The 20,558-nt window shown below is 55.5% G+C and overlaps 1 protein-coding gene across 2 annotated transcripts; it reads left to right on the top strand.

Moving 5' to 3' along the window:
• Nucleotides 1-15,257: 15,257 nt before the first annotated feature.
• LOC309603623 (uncharacterized protein) lies at nt 15,258-19,925 on the top strand. Of its 2 annotated transcripts, XR_014230797.1 has the most exons (5): nt 15,258-15,951; nt 16,673-16,864; nt 17,117-17,223; nt 19,455-19,818; nt 19,899-19,925. XR_014230797.1 is itself a non-coding variant. In XM_082338420.1 (4 exons), the coding sequence occupies exons 1-4, from the start codon at nt 15,924-15,926 to the stop codon at nt 19,464-19,466; spliced, it is 339 nt and encodes a 112-aa protein (XP_082194546.1). In that variant the 5' UTR covers nt 15,258-15,923; the 3' UTR covers nt 19,467-19,880. The 2 variants fall into 2 exon arrangements, 1 of the variants encoding a protein (XP_082194546.1); XM_082338420.1 differs by lacking the exon at nt 19,899-19,925 and having other exon boundaries at nt 19,455-19,880.
• The last annotated feature ends 633 nt before the right edge of the window (nt 19,926-20,558 follow it).

The raw sequence follows: 20,558 nt of genomic DNA, 5'->3' as shown, positions 1-20,558 counted from the left end.
ATAACAATTCATTCCTCCCACATGGAAGGGCAATTACCATCTTGTTATGAAACTGAATCAACTAATTATTCAAAGCAGTTACATTTCTCTGGCACCCCCTACAAAACAAAAGAAACAATAAACAACGAGAAATGCAACCACAATCATTCAAACAAAATTGTACACAGCACACAAAAGTGTAAAAAGCAAAACCCAGCGCGGCAAAAACCGAACTCGTCCAAAGCACCAAACTAGCCGACACAGTCCTCCCGGATGACAGAGAAGGTCCTCCAGAGCATAGAGATGAGCCAGAAAGTCCTCCCCGATGAGAAAGACTGTCCTTCAGACCATAGAGCTGCAAGGAGAAGTCCTCCCGGAGTATAGAGCGGCTCCGCAGACCATCGAGATGACAGCGAAAGTCGACCCAGACGATAGAGAAGGTCGTCCAGAGCATAGAGATGAAACCAGAGGTCCCCTGGATGATCCAGAAGGTCGCCGAGCGCCTCGAGATTAAACTGGCGGTCCCAACCGGCGCATGCGCGGTGCGTCGGGGGCGGGCATGGGGCGGTGGGCGGAGGTTCCCCGCGCGGAGCGGAGCGGCGCGGTCGTTGGGCTGCGGCTGCAGACAGCGAGGAGGTGAGCGGGGAAAGCCCCGAGGGGGAGCGGCCGGGCCGGCGGGAGGCACGGAGCGGGGAAGGTGCGGTGCCGTGTGGGAGCCGGCGGGCGGAGCTTCCTGGAGCCGGTCGGGGCCGGGGGCGCCGCGCCGCTCCGCTCGGGGGCCGGGCGGCGGGGGGGGCGCCGAGCCGAGCCGCGCCGCTCCGGGGCCTGGCGGCGGGGGGGGGCCGCGCCGCTCCGGGGCCGGGCGGCGGGGGGGGAGCCGTGCCGCTCCGGGGCCGGGCGGCGGGGAGGCGCCGCGCCGCTCCGGGGCCGGGCGCCGAGCCGCGCCGCTCCGGGGCCGGGCGGCGGGGGGGGCGCCGAGCCGCGCCGCTCCGGGGCCGGGCGCCGAGCCGCGCCGCTCCGGGGCCGGGCGGCGGGGAGGCGCCGCGCCGCGCCGAGCCGCTCCGGGGCCGGGCGCCGAGCCGCGCCGCTCCGGGGCCGGGCGGCGGGGAGGCGCCGAGCCGCTCCGGGGCCGGACGCCGAGCCGCGCCGCTCCGGGGCCGGGCGGCGGGGAGGCGCCGCGCCGAGCCGCGCCGCTCCGGGGCCGGGCGGCGGGGGGGGGGGCCGCGCCGCTCCGGGGCCGGGCGCCGAGCCGCGCCGCTCCGGGGCCGGGCGGCGGGGAGGCGCCGCGCCGCGCCGAGCCGCTCCGGGGCCGGGCGCCGAGCCGCTCCGCTCCGGGGCCGGGCGGCGGGGAGGCGCCGAGCCGCGCCGCGCCGCTCCGGGGCCGGGCGGTGGGGAGGCGCTGCGCCGCGCCGCTCCGGGGCCGGGCGGCGGGGGGCACCGCGCCGCTTCGGGGCCGGGCGGCGGGGGTCGGCGGGTCGGCGCCGGTGGTGGGAGGCCGGCCGGAGCCGGTGGCGGGGGCTGCCCGGAGCCGTGCTGGGGGCTCGGCGGGGCTTCCACGTGCGGCGATGGCGTGGGGAACGGTGTCCCCGCAGGGTCAAAAGCAGGGAGGGCTGCGTCTCGCGGCATCTTGGAGCCCGGGGCTTTTGGTCGGCCACGTTGGTTCCCCGGGCCGTGCCGGCAGGTGTAGTTTCTATGGTCGTGGCCGCCGGGCAAACCGCTTCTCTTTTTGCCTCCTCCTTTCCAGTGTCACCTTCTGCGTCCCGTGCAGAAAATCCTGCGTGCTTGATTCCGCTCGCTGCTCAGGTAATGGCGCGTCTGGGGCTGCGGGAGCGGGGAGAAACACTTGCCGGTTCAAGGACGCCACGGGTGCGCCACATCAAAGCCAGAGGAAAGGCAAATCTGCTGCCCGTGCAGAAAAGCCGAGGACAAACTGCAGGTAAGAGAGCGCACCTCGTTCCTGCAGTGCTCCCTTGGGAGTTACGGATGTTTGCCTTCCAGGCAAAAGAACAGACTTTGCCTTAGGAGAAATGAAGAGCTGCCTGTTCCCTTCTTTAGGCTCCGGTGTTTCACTTCTGGTTGGTCGTGCTAATTGGATGGGCGAGCTGGAAATAGCCTTTTGTTTTGATACGCAGAAGTAAATTGTTAGTAATACGCGGTGTCAGTAGAGTTCATTTTTGAGCACCCAGGTGCCAGTGGAAACGTAAGGAATGAAGCTCGATGGGAACTGATACTTAAATTTAGTTTTCCGTGATTTTTCTTTGCCGTACGGGCGTGGATGGCACGGTGTCCTGTGGCTCGGTCCACGTTCTGTTCCGTGGAGCCTTCGGTCTAGGACTTTGAAGTAAGGAAGTTTGTCCTTCCAGAAAAGGGCTAGTCGCTCCTAGGATTGAGGTGTGGACTTGCAGAGTCTCTTAGGCACGTGCTCGGAATTGGAGGCGAATTTCACTTGATGTTGCTGCTGTTTGTCTTCACTTTCCTTCCTTTCCCCACGGCTCCATCAGGAGCGGGAGCTCTGAATCATCATTTTGTTTTCAGTCTCAAACACGTTTTTTTACCCAAGGAGGTGCTACGTTTAGAAGTTAATGAGTTTTGTCACAAACGCGTCGGTCGATGCGATTGCGTTGCGATTGTTAAAACCCGCAAAATAACACCAGTCTTACGGATCTGGCCTATTTCTTCCGAACACGGATTCGTCACGTGCAAATCGGGATACAGGTCGTCTGCGCTTCGTGCTGAGACAGGGATGAGCTCCCAAAGGCAAAAAATACAAGGTCGTGGGGGTTGGTTTTGTTTGTATTTGGGGGCGGAGGGGGGTGGATTTAAAAGAAAAAAAAGAGCGCAGTGTTGACTGGTGGCAGCCTGCAGGGCTCTTTTGCTGCCCGACCTCTCCTTTTCCTCTCTTGAACTCCTCTTTCGTGGCTGTAATTGTCGTTTGGAGAAGTTCAGAAGAGCGGTTCAGTGACTTGCCTGGGTCCGTGTGCCAGTAATACCGGGAAGGGAAGCGCTTGAACCGGTAGCAAATCAAGTTGGCTACAAGCAGAGGTTCTGAAGGAAGAACAACGATAACGGGAAGCAAATAGCAAGTTCCCAAAAAATGGGCGCGTGTCAAACGCATCCGAGTTTTACGGCCAAATGTTGTTTGGCAACATGTTCCAAACGGCTATTTTTTCCTTCCCTCGGTTGTAGTCTTTGCAAAACTTCACAAAACCAGGAAGCTTGGGACTCCTACCCAGCTTTATGCTACGGGTTTTTTTTTTTTCCTCTCTCAGCAGAGCGTCAGCTGCCGCCGTTTCACCGTGGTCGCCCTTTCTTCTGCCGTGAAAGTGCAAGACGGACGGAAAGGCTCCATAGCGGTCTGCGAGTACAAGGTACGTCCGCGATGCGTGTCCGCGTTTTTCCTAAGGCGCTTGTAGTACGGACTTCAAAGTTAACGTCAAGAATGTGCCGGCTCTCCTTCCTTCTGTAGTTTTTCTAGGAACTGTTTTAAGGCAGATACTAAAAGTCAAAGAAGGTCTGCGCTGGAGCGTGTTAACGCCTGTGCAAAGTCGGCTTCCCTCCGTTTATTTTGCCTTCCCGAAAGCGCAATCTTGTGTTTCTGTGCGCTTACTAGGAAAGGATATCGGGAAAACAATTTTATCCGAAAAGAGGAAAGGCAATGTTTGCAAGAGTTCAGAAGAAACAGGCTTTGTTTTTGTCATAAAAGCTGTGTGCTTTTTCAGTCAATAAGTTTTTAAAAAGGAGGATTTCAAAATACAAACCTGTATCTGCTGTATTATATAAATTATTAAAAAATAATTTTCTGTCTTTTTCCCTTTTTTCCGTCTCCGTTTTAGTTCACCCATGCGGGTTTTTAAATCACTTCCCGATGTTCTTAATCGCCGCTTCCTTTAAACACTTTCCTGACTCCTTTTCTCCTCTTTGCTGCTGCCTTTATTCCCCTGTATTTCTGTTTTAATTCTTTCTTGTCTTTCCTTAGGGCCCTCGTTTTTTGAATCTTCCTTCTCCGTCCCTCTAGTTCGCTGTCCTGTTTTTTAATTTTCCCATTTATTTCCCTAATCCCTGTGGCTTTTTCCATGTTCTAGGTTGACTTTTCCCCTGGGGGTTTAGCTGGGTTTAATTGTTTCTTCTCTTCCCTTAGTGTTCCCTCAGTGCCCTCGCTTTCTAAATTTTCCTTCCCCGATGGAGCTCCCTGTCGCTATTTATTAAGTTTTTTCCTTATTTCTTCCGTCGCCCTTGTTGTTCAAACGTCCTGCTTTCGGCTGGCAGAGAGTTAAGGTTCTTCCTAGTAGCTGGCACAGTGCTGCCGTTTGGATTTCGGATGAGCATCATGTTGGTAACGCGCTGACGTTTTGTTTGTCGCTAAGTAGCGCTGACACCACTCAAGGACCTTTCAGCTTCCCGTGCTCTGCCCGGTGCGCAAGAAGCTGGGAGGCGCCACAGGCAGCTCAGCTGCCCCAGACCGGCTGCAGCGCTATTCCCTACCGTGGGACGTCACGCTCGGTATGGAAACTGGGGGGGCGTTGGCCAGGAGTCAGCGATGGCAGCTCGGGGACGTGCTTGGCATCGGTCGGCGAGTGGTGAGCCCCTGTCTAGTGAAGCGCTTGCTTTGTATACTCTTATTGGTTTATTACTGCTACTACTGCTACTACTAGTGTTACTACTATTCTGTTGTCTTTTCCTTCAATTGTTAAACTGTTCTTACCTTAACCCCCGAGTTTTCTGACTTCGACCCTTGCAATTTTCTCCCGCGTAGCGGCTGCGTGGTGCTTAGCTGCTGGCTGGGGTTAAACCACGACAAAAGCTTCTGTCGACTTGTATTCCGTCTGCCGTTTCCATTTTTTAATTCTTCCTTGTCTCTATTAGTACCTTTGCTTTGTCCGTTTTCTTCCTACGTCTCTCTTTTAGTTCACTGTCCCTGTTTTTCATTTTTTTCTCTTTGTTGCCCTAATTCCCGTCACTCTTGAATTTTTTTTTGCTTTTATCCCGTTCCCTGTCTTTAGTTTGCAGTTAGTTCTTCTCTTTCCTTAGGGTCCTCCCTTTTAACAGCCTCGGAGGGGGCGTAGCTTCCCGCTGAGGAGCGGTTGGAGGAGGCGAGGTGGTTGTCAGCCGGGTCATCATTTAATAGTAAAGTATGAAATGGCACGTTGATTAATCATTTACCTTTTGGTTTTGTGGGAGCTGTGCTGGCTGCCTTTAGAATCAGCTGAGAATTTGAGGTGAGCTGGGTTGTAGAGGGGAGGCACCCGGGGCTGGCTATTTCACCCGAGCGCCACGGACACTTTGTGTCTCCTGGCATCCTAGGCGCACCGAGTGACAGTCGCAGCATCTTTCTTTAGAATAGGCGTGGAGCAGGTGAGCGGAGCGGTAGGGTGCTTTTGAGGAGGAGGGTGTCGCAGAAGCGGTTGGCAGTAACCAGACCGATGCTGAATACCAGCGCTGTGTTTTAGTTTGTTAGTGGGTTGTGGGTTTGTGGGTTGGGAGTTTGGTGTTGGTTTTTTTGTTTGTTTTGGGTTTTTTTGTTGTTTTTGTGTGGTTTGTGTGGTTTGTGTGGTTTGTGTGGTTTGTGTGGTTTGTGTGGTTTGTGTGGTTTGTGTGGTTTGTGTGGTTTGTGTGGTTTGTGTGGTTTGTGTGGTTTGTGTGGTTTGTGTGGTTTGTGTGGTTTGTGTGGTTTGTGTGGTTTGTGTGGTTTGTGTGGTTTCTGTGGTTTCTGTGGTTTGTGTGGTTTGTGTGGTTTGTGTGGTTTGTGTGGTTTCTGTGGTTTGTGTGGTTTGTGTGGTTTCTGTGGTTTGTGTGGTTTGTGTGGTTTGTGTGGTTTCTGTGGTTTGTGTGGTTTCTGTGGTTTCTGTGGTTTCTGTGGTTTCTGTGGTTTGTGTGGTTTCTGTGGTTTCTGTGGTTTCTGTGGTTTCTGTGGTTTCTGTGGTTTTTTGTTTTGGTTTGGTTTTTTTTGTTTTTTTTGTTGTGTGGTTTTTGTGTTTTTTTTGTTTTGTTTTAGATGACGAAGAGGAACTGGGTGAGTGCAGGAATGTTCTAGTTAGGTGTGTGGTGGTTTTCTTTTTTTTTTGAGGGTGGATTCAGATCCCTGGCCCTCTGAAAGCTCAGTTGCGGGATCAGGGCTGAGGAGGTAACAAGGATAGGAATTGCAGGGAGGGGTTATAAAGTTGGTGTCGGGGAGAGGCCTGTCCAGGAGCAGTCTCCTTTGGGAAGGGCAAAGGAGCGGGTTACTGTTGTTAGCGCGCTGCTGACGTTTGCTGAGCAGGGCAGTTCCATCCTGTGTCTGTGCGTTTTGCTTTTGCGTAGTCTGTCTGTCTTCTGTGTCTCGTACCATGGCTTTCTCAGGTCTCGATGTTTCCGTAGCTCTTTGTGATCATCGGGCCCCTCGGGAGGCTTACCTCGAGGGCGTCTCGAACGCATCGCCTCATCGGCATAGCGTTTCTTGAGCCCTGCTTATCTTGCCGTCGTAGCTTAAAGCACGGACGTGTCCGGGAAGCGTCGCGTTCCAGATGTTTCCGAGGGATCGTCTGTTGCGGTGGCCGGCCGGGCGGTCTCCGCAGGTCTGCTTTTGAGAGTTACGTTTCTACGGTCGTCTTCAGGGGTTTCATCCCTGGTTCCTTAATGGTCTTAGGTCTTAAATCCTGGCTTGTCATGCATCCATTTATCTTTTTTAGATGGTAGTTTTATCTCCTGGGCCACGGCAGGCACCGTAGGGGTTCCGTGCCGGAGGCGTCTTCCCTACCGGAGTCGTTCCCGCTCGTGATCTTCTCGGGTCTCGAGGTCACGTCGTTTGTGGCATCTGTGTGCAGTGTCTGTCTGTGTGTCGGGGTTGGAGCCGCTCTGCCCAGGAGCGTTGCGATATTGGAGTTGGGGGTAGCATAGCCTCACGGTGATACGTCCATTTGTACAGTATCTGTAGGCAAAGATTGTACGGGCCATCTCGAGGCAAGCAGCTGTAGACAGGTGCCGCAGTTACTTCTGTTGTGTTTTGCGGGTGCCGGAGGCTGGACCGGCGCACGTAGCGAAGCGTCTTCTTCGCCTTGCCGTAGCGGAAGGTGAAACTTGGGAATCGTACGGAGCCCAAGGTTGTTTAGAGGTGCGCGGCGAGGCAGTTGCAGGGATAGCTCTGGAACCGGGGGGCTGTGCTGCAGTGGCAGCTGGGTGGTGTAAGTGTAGTGGTTTGAGTGAGCGGTGGTTGAAGGATTGTTCGGTTCCTGAATGTGCCTAACCTTGTACGTGTGAAGTATTTTATTGCAGGTCGTATGTAATGTTGAGAGTAATTTATTTCATATATACTATAGAATAAAAAAACCCCAGCTGGGGCATTTCCCTCCCCCCCGCTGCGTTTTTTTTCCCCCGGTCCCGGCTGCTCTGCGAGGCGATGATCATCGCCAAGGTTTGGGCGGAGGTCAGGCTCGGGCCGGGGTTTTCTCAGGCAGGGCGATTTTTTTTTTTTTTTTTTTTGAGGCCCTCGGGAACACCGTTCCCAGGGAGCGCCGCAGAGGCAGGGCGACGGTCCGTTGTGGCGTGCTGGTGGTGGAATGGATCGGCCGAGACCGAGGCGTGGTTTGGGTGGTAGCTGAATGAGCGGTGCGTTTGGAATGTATCTAACCTTTTATGATGGTGTGGGGGTGCTTTGTTTCTTTGCAGGTTCCAGGTGGAATTGAAATTTTTCCTTTGCAGACATGTAGAAATGAAAACAAAATGACAATTATGACAATTATCCCTGGGAGTCATAATTAATTTAAATTAAAAAAAAAATTACTCCCAGGGTAGGAGCTGGTTGCTACTGCTGCACCAGCCTTACCATTTTTTAATTTTTTTTTTAGTTCATTTTTTTTATAGTGTTTGTTATTTGGTTTTTTTTTCCTTTGTACTATATAAATATGTATACAAATATATACATACACCCTCCCAGGTGGGAGGAAGCAATGATTAAACTAGTAACACCACATCTTCCTATAACAATTCATTCCTCCCACATGGAAGGGCAATTACCATCTTGTTATGAAACTGAATCAACTAATTATTCAAAGCAGTTACATTTCTCTGGCACCCCCTACAAAACAAAAGAAACAATAAACAACGAGAAATGCAACCACAATCATTCAAACAAAATTGTACACAGCACACAAAAGTGTAAAAAGCAAAACCCAGCGCGGCAAAAACCGAACTCGTCCAAAGCACCAAACTAGCCGACACAGTCCTCCCGGATGACAGAGAAGGTCCTCCAGAGCATAGAGATGAGCCAGAAAGTCCTCCCCGATGAGAAAGACTGTCCTTCAGACCATAGAGCTGCAAGGAGAAGTCCTCCCGGAGTATAGAGCGGCTCCGCAGACCATCGAGATGACAGCGAAAGTCGACCCAGACGATAGAGAAGGTCGTCCAGAGCATAGAGATGAAACCAGAGGTCCCCTGGATGATCCAGAAGGTCGCCGAGCGCCTCGAGATTAAACTGGCGGTCCCAACCGGCGCATGCGCGGTGCGTCGGGGGCGGGCATGGGGCGGTGGGCGGAGGTTCCCCGCGCGGAGCGGAGCGGCGCGGTCGTTGGGCTGCGGCTGCAGGCAGCGAGGAGGTGAGCGGGGAAAGCCCCGAGGAGGACGGCGGTGCCTGCGGGGGAGCGGCCGGGCCGGCGGGAGGCACGGAGCGGGGAAGGTGCGGTGCCGTGTGGGAGCCGGCGGGCGGAGCTTCCTGGAGCCGGTCGGGGCCGGGGGCGCCGCGCCGCTCCGCTCGGGGGCCGGGCGGCGGGGGGGCGCCGAGCCGAGCCGCGCCGCTCCGGGGCCTGGCGGCGGGGGGGGGGCCGCGCCGCTCCGGGGCCGGGCGGCGGGGGGGAGCCGTGCCGCTCCGGGGCCGGGCGGCGGGGGGGAGCCGTGCCGCTCCGGGGCCGGGCGGCGGGGAGGCGCCGCGCCGCTCCGGGGCCGGGCGCCGAGCCGCGCCGCTCCGGGGCCAGGCGGCGGGGGGGCGCCGAGCCGCGCCGCTCCGGGGCCGGGCGGCGGGGAGGCGCCGCGCCGCGCCGAGCCGCTCCGGGGCCGGGCGCCGAGCCGCGCCGCTCCGGGGCCGGGCGGCGGGGAGGCGCCGAGCCGCTCCGGGGCCGGACGCCGAGCCGCGCCGCTCCGGGGCCGGGCGGCGGGGAGGCGCCGCGCCGAGCCGCGCCGCTCCGGGACGGGCGGCGGGGGGGGGGGCCGCGCCGCTCCGGGGCCGGGCGCCGAGCCGCGCCGCTCCGGGGCCGGGCGGCGGGGAGGCGCCGCGCCGCGCCGAGCCGCTCCGGGGCCGGGCGCCGAGCCGCTCCGCTCCGGGGCCGGGCGGCGGGGAGGCGCCGAGCCGCGCCGCGCCGCTCCGGGGCCGGGCGGCGGGGAGGCGCTGCGCCGCGCCGCTCCGGGGCCGGGCGGCGGGGGGCACCGCGCCGCTTCGGGGCCGGGCGGCGGGGGTCGGCGGGTCGGCGCCGGTGGTGGGAGGCCGGCCGGAGCCGGTGGCGGGGGCTGCCCGGAGCCGTGCTGGGGGCTCGGCGGGGCTTCCACGTGCGGCGATGGCGTGGGGAACGGTGTCCCCGCAGGGTCAAAAGCAGGGAGGGCTGCGTCTCGCGGCATCTTGGAGCCCGGGGCTTTTGGTCGGCCACGTTGGTTCCCCGGGCCGTGCCGGCAGGTGTAGTTTCTATGGTCGTGGCTGCCGGGCAAACCGCTTCTCTTTTTGCCTCCTCCTTTCCAGTGTCACCTTCTGCGTCCCGTGCAGAAAATCCTGCGTGCTTGATTCCGCTCGCTGCTCAGGTAATGGCGCGTCTGGGGCTGCGGGAGCGGGGAGAAACACTTGCCGGTTCAAGGACGCCACAGGTGCGCCACATCAAAGCCAGAGGAAAGGCAAATCTGCTGCCCGTGCAGAAAAGCCGAGGACAAACTGCAGGTAAGAGAGCGCACCTCGTTCCTGCAGTGCTCCCTTGGGAGTTACGGATGTTTGCCTTCCAGGCAAAAGAACAGACTTTGCCTTAGGAGAAATGAAGAGCTGCCTGTTCCCTTCTTTAGGCTCCGGTGTTTCACTTCTGGTTGGTCGTGCTAATTGGATGGGCGAGCTGGAAATAGCCTTTTGTTTTGATACGCAGAAGTCAATTGTTAGTAATACGCGGTGTCAGTAGAGTTCATTTTTGAGCACCCAGGTGCCAGTGGAAACGTAAGGAATGAAGCTCGATGGGAACTGATACTTAAATTTAGTTTTCCGTGATTTTTCTTTGCCGTACGGGCGTGGATGGCACGGTGTCCTGTGGCTCGGTCCACGTTCTGTTCCGTGGAGCCTTCGGTCTAGGACTTTGAAGTAAGGAAGTTTGTCCTTCCAGAAAAGGGCTAGTCGCTCCTAGGATTGAGGTGTGGACTTGCAGAGTCTCTTAGGCACGTGCTCGGAATTGGAGGCGAATTTCACTTGATGTTGCTGCTGTTTGTCTTCACTTTCCTTCCTTCCCCCACGGCTCCATCAGGAGCGGGAGCTCTGAATCATCATTTTGTTTTCAGTCTCAAACACGTTTTTTTACCCAAGGAGGTGCTACGTTTAGAAGTTAATGAGTTTTGTCACAAACGCGTCGGTCGATGCGATTGCGTTGCGATTGTTAAAACCCGCAAAATAACACCAGTCTTACGGATCTGGCCTATTTCTTCCGAACACGGATTCGTCACGTGCAAATCGGGATACAGGTCGTCTGCGCTTCGTGCTGAGACAGGGATGAGCTCCCAAAGGCAAAAAATACAAGGTCGTGGGGGTTGGTTTTGTTTGTATTTGGGGGCGGGGGGGGGGGGTGGATTTAAAAGAAAAAAAAGAGCGCAGTGTTGACTGGTGGCAGCCTGCAGGGCTCTTTTGCTGCCCGACCTCTCCTTTTCCTCTCTTGAACTCCTCTTTCGTGGCTGTAATTGTCGTTTGGAGAAGTTCAGAAGAGCGGTTCAGTGACTTGCCTGGGTCCGTGTGCCAGTAATACCGGGAAGGGAAGCGCTTGAACCGGTAGCAAATCAAGTTGGCTACAAGCAGAGGTTCTGAAGGAAGAACAACGATAACGGGAAGCAAATAGCAAGTTCCCAAAAAATGGGCGCGTGTCAAACGCATCCGAGTTTTACGGCCAAATGTTGTTTGGCAACATGTTCCAAACGGCTATTTTTTCCTTCCCTCGGTTGTAGTCTTTGCAAAACTTCACAAAACCAGGAAGCTTGGGACTCCTACCCAGCTTTATGCTACGGGTTTTTTTTTTTTCCTCTCTCAGCAGAGTGTCAGCTGCCGCCGTTTCACCGTGGTCGCCCTTTCTTCTGCCGTGAAAGTGCAAGACGGACGGAAAGGCTCCATAGCGGTCTGCGAGTACAAGGTACGTCCGCGATGCGTGTCCGCGTTTTTCCTAAGGCGCTTGTAGTACGGACTTCAAAGTTAACGTCAAGAATGTGCCGGCTCTCCTTCCTTCTGTAGTTTTTCTAGGAACTGTTTTAAGGCAGATACTAAAAGTCAAAGAAGGTCTGCGCTGGAGCGTGTTAACGCCTGTGCAAAGTCGGCTTCCCTCCGTTTATTTTGCCTTCCCGAAAGCGCAATCTTGTGTTTCTGTGCGCTTACTAGGAAAGGATATCGGGAAAACAATTTTATCCGAAAAGAGGAAAGGCAATGTTTGTGAGAGTTCAGGCGTTCGGAAGAAACAGGCTTTGTTTTTGTCATAAAAGCTGTGTGCTTTTTCAGTCAATAAGTTTTTAAAATATCTTACAGTAGGTCTTGAAAAGCTTACTGCGATACTAGCGTCCGTACTAAAAGCGATCAAGGTCCAAGGAGAGACGTGGACAAAAGAGGAGGAATCGGCGTCGCTTTCCCGAGAAGCATTGCCAGCCTTGTAAGTAGCGACAGCGAGTCCTGACGTGGTTTCGGTGAGTTACTGCTTCGGCAGCATCCTTTTTTCTTAACCTACAGCGTGTGATTTCTTACTTCAGCTGGAAAGAGATTTTCCAGAATGGAAATCTTTCTCATTCAAAGAAGTTGTGTTTTATGAGCTCCCCATCAGAGTGGGGATCTTCAGAGATGATGCGCTTGGCAGTGGAAGTCAGCAGCAGCAAGACTTTCCACTCTCTTAAAAAAAAAAAAAAAAAAAAGTCCGTTTGCTTCCAAAGACCCGAGCACAGCACGTCTTCCAGAAGTTGATGGCATCGCTGGTTCTCAGTTGCAACAGCCGAGATGTCATCAACACGCGTTCCTCTGCGTGCTTCGGCGCAGCCAAAAGCGTTAGCAAATCTGCCGGTCCTTTTTGGTAGCCTTACGCGTTGCAGCCCCGGGGATTGGATTCTGCCCCCAAAGTAAAACCGTATGGGGGATCTCTTCTGTCACGGATTTTTCTCTCCTAGATGTAACTTCAGGAAAAAAAAGTTAAAATTGGATCTAGAAACTGCCTTGCGTTGTTTCAGCTGTAACTACCAACTAGCTGTGGCGTACAATTGCTTAGGTGTGTTTAAGCAGTTAGGTATTTGTTCTGAACGTTGACCAGGAGAGGCAACTGAACGTTACGGGGTGTTTTCCCCCCCGCTCTTTTGACGGAGTGCTCTGAAGTACTTTCTTTCTGTCTGGCTTTCAAGGGTGCGTTTCTCTGGCAGTTCAGCAGCATCTCTCTTGGGCGGCGTGGCTGGCCAGATGTCGCTCCTAATGACGTAAGGCGCAAAAAACCCCTGGTCAAATGATAACTGCGTATCTTGGAGACAGATAATCTACTGGTATCGATTCACAGCTGTGCAAGTTAAATTAACGCCAAAGGAAAATCCAGTCCTTCTCCAGCAGAAGTATTTTTATTGGATGTTTATAAACACACGCACAGCTTTTTTAGTATGAAGCGAATTGCTGCGATTTGTCCTTTGCTTTTCCTTTTCCCCTCGAAAGCGTTACGCTTCGCTTCCAGCTTTGTCGACCGAGCCAGCAAGATGTGCAGCAGCAGCTGCGAGGGCCGTAGCTGTTGCGGCGGACCTGTAAGCGTAGATTCTGATTGCGGTACGCCCTCGTCCTGCAGCCTCGCAGGGACGTCTCCCTGCAGCCGTGCCGTAAGGAAGGGGTGAGACGTTTTCCAACGCCGGCAAGAGCGTGTGCTTGTATGCGAAGAACATGTTCGGAATCGTACCGGTTAGTCTTAATGCTGATGGGAAGCGTTCAGGTCGCTCTAGCTTTTAAAGGATGTCTTGTATTTGGAGCTGACCTGCTTACCTCGAATCCTCCTTGAGCTCAGCTGCTCTCCTCTCCCTTGCTCTGACTGAATTCCTGTACTCGCTGCTGTGCTATTTTTTTCACATGCTGAAATATCGCTTGGGCTTTTTGTTTTTCAGGTGTCTTGTTGCAAGCGTCTCGTGGTGCTCGCTAGGTACCCCCCGGCCCAGGTTGGCCTGCCTGTCGTGAAGCGTCCCGAGGGTAAGGGGCCGGCCCCGTGCCTGGAGGCTCCCGGCTCTGTCTCCGGCGGGTGCCCCGCGGGTGCGGCAGCGAGGGCTGCGTGGTGGGGCGAGTCCCGGGCCAAGAGGGAGCGGGGAGGTTCGTTGCCCCGGGGAGCCCGTCCCAGCGCGGGAACGGAGGGGGAGCACGGCAGAGCAGAGCCTGAGCGAGAGGTGCGGCACCGTCCCCCGGCAGGCTCCCCCCGCGGCGTGGGGCAGCCGCCGGCTTGCGGGACGGGGGCCGGGGGGGGCTGCAGCCGTTTGGGGGGGCTGCCCCCATTTTATTTTTCTGGCGGAGCTCCCCTTTTCGGGGGGGCGCCTACATATGTAAATGGCATTATTAAAGTAGCTGTTTTCCTTGTTCTGTGCCTTTTTGGGGGGGGTGATTAAAAAGTGTGGAGGGGCCTGGGGGGTGATGATGTCATTTGGGGCCCCCCAACGTCACGGGGGGCGGGGGCGTGATGATGAAACAGAGGAGCAGGTGAGTGGGGGATGAAGGTGTCACGGGGAGGTTTCCCCCCAGAGAAGGGGGGTCACAGTCCCAAAATGCCTGAAAACTCGTGTGTGTGTGTGTGTGTGTGATTAACCATGTGAAGAACTGGAAATACGGGTGCGAGGCATTGCAGTAGAAAAAAATCTCTCGCCTTTATATATATATATATATATTGAAAAATAATATTCGTTTTTATGTGTGTGTATATATGTAAAAGGATTTCAAAATACAAACCTGTACCTGCTATGTTATAGAAATTATTAAAAAATCTCAATGGAGATAGATAAGGTTTTAAAATAAAAAAGAACTTGTCTCTATGTTAAGAAATAAAGGAGTTTAAATTGCAAAAAGAGATGATGTAGGTGAAGGAATTTAAACCAGAAGTCAGTCTGGATAGGTAGAAGTACCTACGCTTACCCTGTGTCACCGAGTAAGCCTAAGTAGGTATCCCGTGTAATCGAAGTAAAGGTTCTATGGAAGTGTAAACAGATAACTAAGTCTAAAGAGGTAGGATTGTAAGTAGATACCGAAGTCTAAAGAGAGAAGTCGAAGATATCAAAGTGTCAAAATATGCAAGTCCAAGAGCAAAATATCCAATATCCAAGAGCAACACAGTTTGGGGCTCCCAGGAAAGCTGAATCCGCCTGGATTTGTGCAGCTGGAAAGCAAGCACAAACACACCACACCGCACACGCACACACTCACACCCCCCCCGCCCCCCCGCATTTTAACGCAGAAAACCAAAAATGACCCATTGTTATGATGTGGAAAAGCGCCGGAAAACCCCAGAACTGAATATTTTGGAAAAGCAGAAACCCCCAAGTTTTGTATGATGTAAAAGAAAAAACAAAAAACAACAACAACAACAAACAAAAAAACCCCAAACGAAAAACCGGCGCCAATTTGGGCCAAATCTGGGGTGAACCGCGGACAGTTTGAGGGGCATTGCTGGGGATTATCTGGCGTGGATTCCTTCTCCGGAGCGGAATATCCGTTGCGGGTTATCCCAGGTGAGTTATCTGCTGTGGATTATGCCGGGTGGACCCCCTGGTGTAGGTCATCCCCACCCGTGTCCCCCCGTGCACCTTTGTACCCACACATAGCCGCCGTCCGTCCGTGTCCGTCTCCTCCCCCCTGTCCTCCTCTGCGTGTCTCTCCGCCCTCCCGAGTGCTCTCCACCCGAACGTCCCCCCACACAAGGTTTTTCCCCCCGTGCGGGTTTGTTTTTTTTTTTTTCCCTGGGCCGTGCCCCCCGCGTCCCCTGCCCTCCAGTCTCGCGCCCCCGCTCCCCTGCTCCACCCCTCCCCTAACCCCTTTGCTTCTGGACCCCCAGCTCCGCATGGGCCACGGGCAGCCTGGGGAGCTTCACCCCGAGCCGTTCCTTTCCCCCCTGGGCAGCAGCGGTTCTGCCGCTGCTACAGGCAGGCGCTTTCTGGACGGGCGAGGGGCTGGGACGACCGGAGGCTGCTGCATGCTCCAGTCTGACCGAGACCCTGTTCCCTGGGGACCTGGCACAGAGAAAGGCGAGGGACTTTCTGCACTGCCCCTGGCCGGAGCCGAGCGGGAGGGGCTGCCCCGAGCCGGGCAGGTTGGCGCTGCCCTGGGTCGTTGCCGGCGGTGGGGGTACCCGGAGCCGCGGGGGGTCTCGGCAGGGCTTCCGGGTACGTCGGCGGCAAGGGGAACGGTGTCCCCGCAGGCTCAGAAAGCATGGATTGCTGCACGGGGCTTCCGGTCGGCCATGTTCGTTCCCCGGGGCATGCCGGGAGGTGTAGTTTATATGGACGTGGCTGCCTGGAAGCCGGACTGCTCTCGGGCACTTTCGGTGCACCGTAGTCGTTGCTACCGCTGTGGCCCCTGCGGCACGAGGTGCAGTTTTGTTGCAGGTTTTCTGTGGTTTTCTGCGGGCTTCCAGCTATGGCTACTCCCCAAGAAGCGGCGCGCCTCCGGACTCTCAGTGCTGCCGCCCGGGATCTGCGCAGGCGCAGTGCAGCCCACATGATCCATGCTGCCAGCACCGGTAACGGCAGTGTGATACTGCGGTGCCTGTGGAGTCATGCCGCTGCGATTGTTGCTGCCTGCCGGTAAGGAAACGCCGCTTCCGCCCCACGGGCGCGCTGTCGGCAGGTGCTTGGCGCCCAAAACGCAGACGGCAGCGCTGCCGCCGCCCCTGGGCAAGCGCTGTGCACTGGGTGCTCGCTGCTGCCGCCGACGCCACCTTCTTCGCTGTTACCACAGCGTGGTGGCGTGCCGGGCGCGATTGGCGGTGGTGGGTGAGGGCCAGGAGCACCAGGGAGGCGAGCGAGCTCCTTTGAGTGTGCAGGGGTGTCTCCTGCCTGCTGGCTGCCCGGGGGTGGTGGGACAGGAAGCTTCAACCTGCCCGCTGCAGCAGGCTCTTGGTCTGCTGCAGGCGAGCTGGGCCAGGGCAGCCCCAGGGAGTTACCTAAAAGCTGATAGAAGGGAAGAGAGGAAGGAGGCGGATATCCCCTAGGCGCAGAGGCGGGGCGCCTCCCCGACTCGCCAGAGCTCCCCCTGAGCCTCTCCTGGCCCTGCTCACCCCGTGCAGCTGCCCCCTGCTCCAGCACCTCCCCTGAAGCCTGTCCCATAGCACGAGATTGCCCCCAAGCCCTGTTGTGAAGACCACAAGCTGGCTCTCAAGTGGGCTGGATTCTCTCTTAATGCGGGTGCCGTTACCAGCAGTGCGGGGAAGGAGCAGCGTCTCCAGAAGCCCCTGCAGAAGGAAGGGCTTTGGCCAGGTGCGACCTATGGTAATAACGGTCGCCGCTTCTTCTTTCCCTGTCCCAGAGGCCGCGCTGAGGACGCGGTTGTCCATTCCTCCCGTGGGGATGCTGCTGACAGCACCTGCCTCAGGCTTGCGTGGGTTGTCTCTGCCTGACCTCGCTCTCCTCGTGGTGTGGGGGCGAAAAGGGACAGGAGGAGCGCTTACTGGCTGCGGACAGGAGCTGCTGCGGCTGAAGCCGGAGAAGCTGGAGAAAGGTAAAGAAGAAGAAACGGAAGGCCATCTGGCTGACCGCTGCCTCCCGCTGCAGGCAAGAGAGAGCCTGCCTCTCCGGGTGGGAAGGGATCTCTCTGTGTAGTGCACCACAGGCCAGACCACCAGTGTGCACCACAGGGCCTGTAGGCATAACCCAAAGCGTGGTACAGCCGCGTAGTGCACGAGCAAGCGAGGCTACGTGTCTAGGAAACCTTGTCTCGTAAGAGCTGTAAGACATCCACGTATTCTTTTAGGTGGACAGCCGAGTGACTGGAGTTACAGAAGAGGAAGGGAGGAGAGAAGGAGGAAGAAGCATCTGAACTGGCCAATTCTCCCAGCAGCACTGAGAGCGAGAGCTGTGGTGAGCCCCGGCCCCTCAGGGACCTGTCACCCCTTGTCTGTGCCCTGGTCCCTCCCTGCCCCTTCCCTGGCCCTCTCTCTTTTGCGTGCTGCTGTGATTTTTCTTTTTTTGTTCTTCCCTGTACCTGTTCTCTTTTCACTGTTCTTCTGTCCTGCTCCCTTTTCCTCTCTCCCTTCATCCATCTTGTTCTACCACCCCCTGCTTTTTTTTCTCTCTCTGCACCTTTGGCCTGCTCCTTCTCCTTCCTTTTGTTATCCTCTGTCTCTGTCCTGCAGCCCATTGTTGTTTTTCCCTTTTCCATCTTTTTGTCCTGATCTGAATCCATCTCTTTTTCTGTCCTGTTCCCTGATGTTCTTTTCCTCTTTGCACCTGTACATGCCGCTCTGTGTCCCTGCCTCCCTGTGTCTGTCCTCCCTCCCTTCTTCCCTTCCTCTCTCTATCCCCTTGTCTTGCTCACTGTTGCTAAGTGTTGCTACGAATTTTTTCTATTCTGTATCTCACTGTCCCTGTTCTCCTTCCTGTTCTTCTCTTACTGACCCTTTGTGCTGCTCCCTGTCCCTATTTTTTATTGCTTCCCCTCTCTGTTCCTGTTTGTTCTCGTGGTCCACCTCTCTGTTGTTCTTTCTGTTGCTCTCGTATGTTCTCCATCTCAGCATCCTGCTCCCTGTCCCTCTCTCTCTTGCAGTATCCCGCTTTCTGGCTCCCTGTCCCTCACCTGTTTTCTAGATCGCTCTGTCCTTCCTCCAGTCTTTCCTTGTCCCTCTGGCCTGCTACCCGTCACTGGTTCGTTCTTTCGTCGTCTCTCTGCCTTGCTGCTGTCACTCTCCTCCTCTCTCTGTCTCTAATGTTTCTTTCACCATCTCTTCCCTGCTCCCTGCTCCTTCTCTCTTTTCTCTCTGTCCTCCATCTTCCCTGTAACTCTTTGTCTGTATATCTCCATACCACTTGTTCTCCCATTGTTTCTCACTATAACCCCCCGGCCCAGCTCGCTGTCCCATTATTCCCCTCTGTTCTGCTCCCTTTTTTCTCATCCTGCAGCCCAGCGATGGTTTTTCTTTCTCCCTCTCTTTGTCCCGATCTCTCTCTTCAATCCCTCTGGCTTGTTCCCTGTCTTTTTGTCTCCCTCCCTCCCTCCCTTATTCCTCTCATTTGATTTCTCTCTTGATCTGTCTGTTTGGCTCCTTGCTCATCATTTTCTCTCTCTTTCCCTCTGTCCTGCTCCCTGACCCTGTTTTTCTTCTGCCATGTCCTTGCAGGCTCCTCATCCCCTTTTTTATTGACTTATCCATCTCCCTGTCCTTTTCCCTGTACCTTTCTTTCTCTGCTCCTCACTCCTCCCTCATTTTATTTTTCCTCTTTCTGTTCTTCTGTCCTGCTCCCTATTGCTGTATTTTCGTTTTCTGTATCTGCTGCTCCAGAAACAACTGCCAACTTGTCCTAGGGGAAGGATGAGGGTACAGGCAGCGAACCCCATAGCAGACTCACTCCTGGGACTTCTACGCATTAATGAATAAGCACTTGCTGTCTCCTTTGCACTCATGGCTGTGCTTGTACTCCTTTGTACTTGGTGAGTGGCTGTCAGAGAGTCCAAGGGAGCAGGTTACACGGTGGGTGTCAGGGGCCATGGCTGCAGCTGTGGGCTGGGGCTGGAGGAGCCCCAGGGGGGCCAGTGAGGCTGATGGTGATGGCCCCTCTGTGTAAAAGGGCTGCAGCCCCAGAGGATGGTGCTGCTGGGGCATGCCTGCTGGAGAATGCTGATGAGTTGCAAGGATGTTTCCAACCCACCGGTGCAACAGGCTGAAGTCAGTTGGAGTCAGGCCCCATCAGGGCAGGTCCCAGGGATTTTCTGAGAGCTGGTGGAGAGGATGCGGGAAGAGGGGCAGGAGATGGCTGCCCCCACCCCTCTGGGTGCCCACCCTCTGGAAAAGGCACTGGGTGCCTCCCCAACTCAGCAAAACTTCTCCAGCCCTGCTCGCCCCATGCAGCTGTCCCCAGCTCCAGCACCTCCCCTGAAGCCTGTCCTGTAGGCATGGTCTGCCCACAAACCCTGTCCTCATGGCAGCAAGCTGGCCCTTGAATATGCTTTATTCTCCTTAAATGCAGGTGCTATTAGCATCAGTTCAGGGAAAGAGCGACGTCTCCAGCAGCTCCTGCAGAAGAAGGGGTTTCTGCCTGAGGAAAGCTACAGTCATCCCTGTGGATAATGGTTGCTTGTTCTTTCCCTCTCCCAGAGGCAGCACTGAGGACTCGGTTGGCGGTTCCTCTCCAGGGATGCTGGTGATTGCATCTGGCTCAGGTTTGTGTGGGTTGCCTTTGGCTTCATTCTCCTAGCGGCATGGGCAAAAATGGACAGCTGGACGCTTCCTGGCTGTGGACAGGAGCTGCCGCAGCTGAAGCTGGAGAGGCCAGAAAAAGGTAAAGCAGCTGAAGAATAAAATAAAGAGGAGCCAGCCGGCAGCTGCCTCCAGCTGCAGACAGGAGACAGCCTGCCTCTCAGTGTGAGGAAGGATCCCTCTTAGTGTAGCCCTCAGCAGACCCAATTGCCAACGTGCACTGCAGGGTCCGTATGCGTAACTGGAAGCACAGTACAGCCAGGTAACACGTGCACGTGTGAGGCTACGTATCTGGGAAGCCTTGTATTGTAAGAGCTGTAAGACACCAGTCTGTTCTCGTAGGTGGATGACAGTCAAGCAACCGGAGCCATGGGGCCAGGGGAGAGAGAGAGAGAGACAAAGACACGTCCGAGCTGTCCAGTTTTCCAAGCGGCTTGGAGAGCGGGAGCTGCAGTGAGTCCTGGACCCTTGGGGCCGTGTCGTCCCTATTCTGCATCCTGGTCCTTCCCTGCCCCGCCTTCTCTTTCTCTCGCTGCTGTCATTTTTTTCCGCTTCCCTGCACCTCTCCCTCCCTCATTCTCCAAGTCCCCCTCTTTATCTGTTGTTCTACCCCTATGTTTTTTTCCTCTCTCTGTGCTTCTGTCCTGTTCCCTGTCCTTTTTTCATCCTCTGTCTCTGTCCTGCAGCCCATAACTATTTTTGTCTTTTTTCATCTATGTCTGTCTTCCTATCCCAACTTTGAAAATTTTTCCTCGCCTGCCCTTTAGCCCTTCACAGTTCCCACCCCTTACCTCTCTATCTTCATGTCCCTATTTTTTAATTCCTTTATCCCTGCTCTGTATTCTAAATAGACTTTTTCTTTCTTCAATTCTCTTGTTCCAGGTCCCTGTCCCTGTCTTTTAACTTCTTCCCTCTCTGTCCCACAGCTGCTTTTTGTCTTTATTGTTCTCTCTCTGTCTGGCTCCATGTCCCTATTCTTTAATTCCCCTTCAGCTTCAGTCT

This window comes from Platalea leucorodia, assembly GCF_965183815.1.
Source record: "Platalea leucorodia genome assembly, contig: HAP1_HAP1_SCAFFOLD_155, whole genome shotgun sequence".
In the NCBI taxonomy this organism is placed as follows: Eukaryota; Metazoa; Chordata; class Aves; order Pelecaniformes; family Threskiornithidae; genus Platalea; species Platalea leucorodia.
The sequence above is the reverse complement of the archived record's forward strand: the minus strand, read 5'-3'. Positions and strand labels throughout refer to the sequence as shown.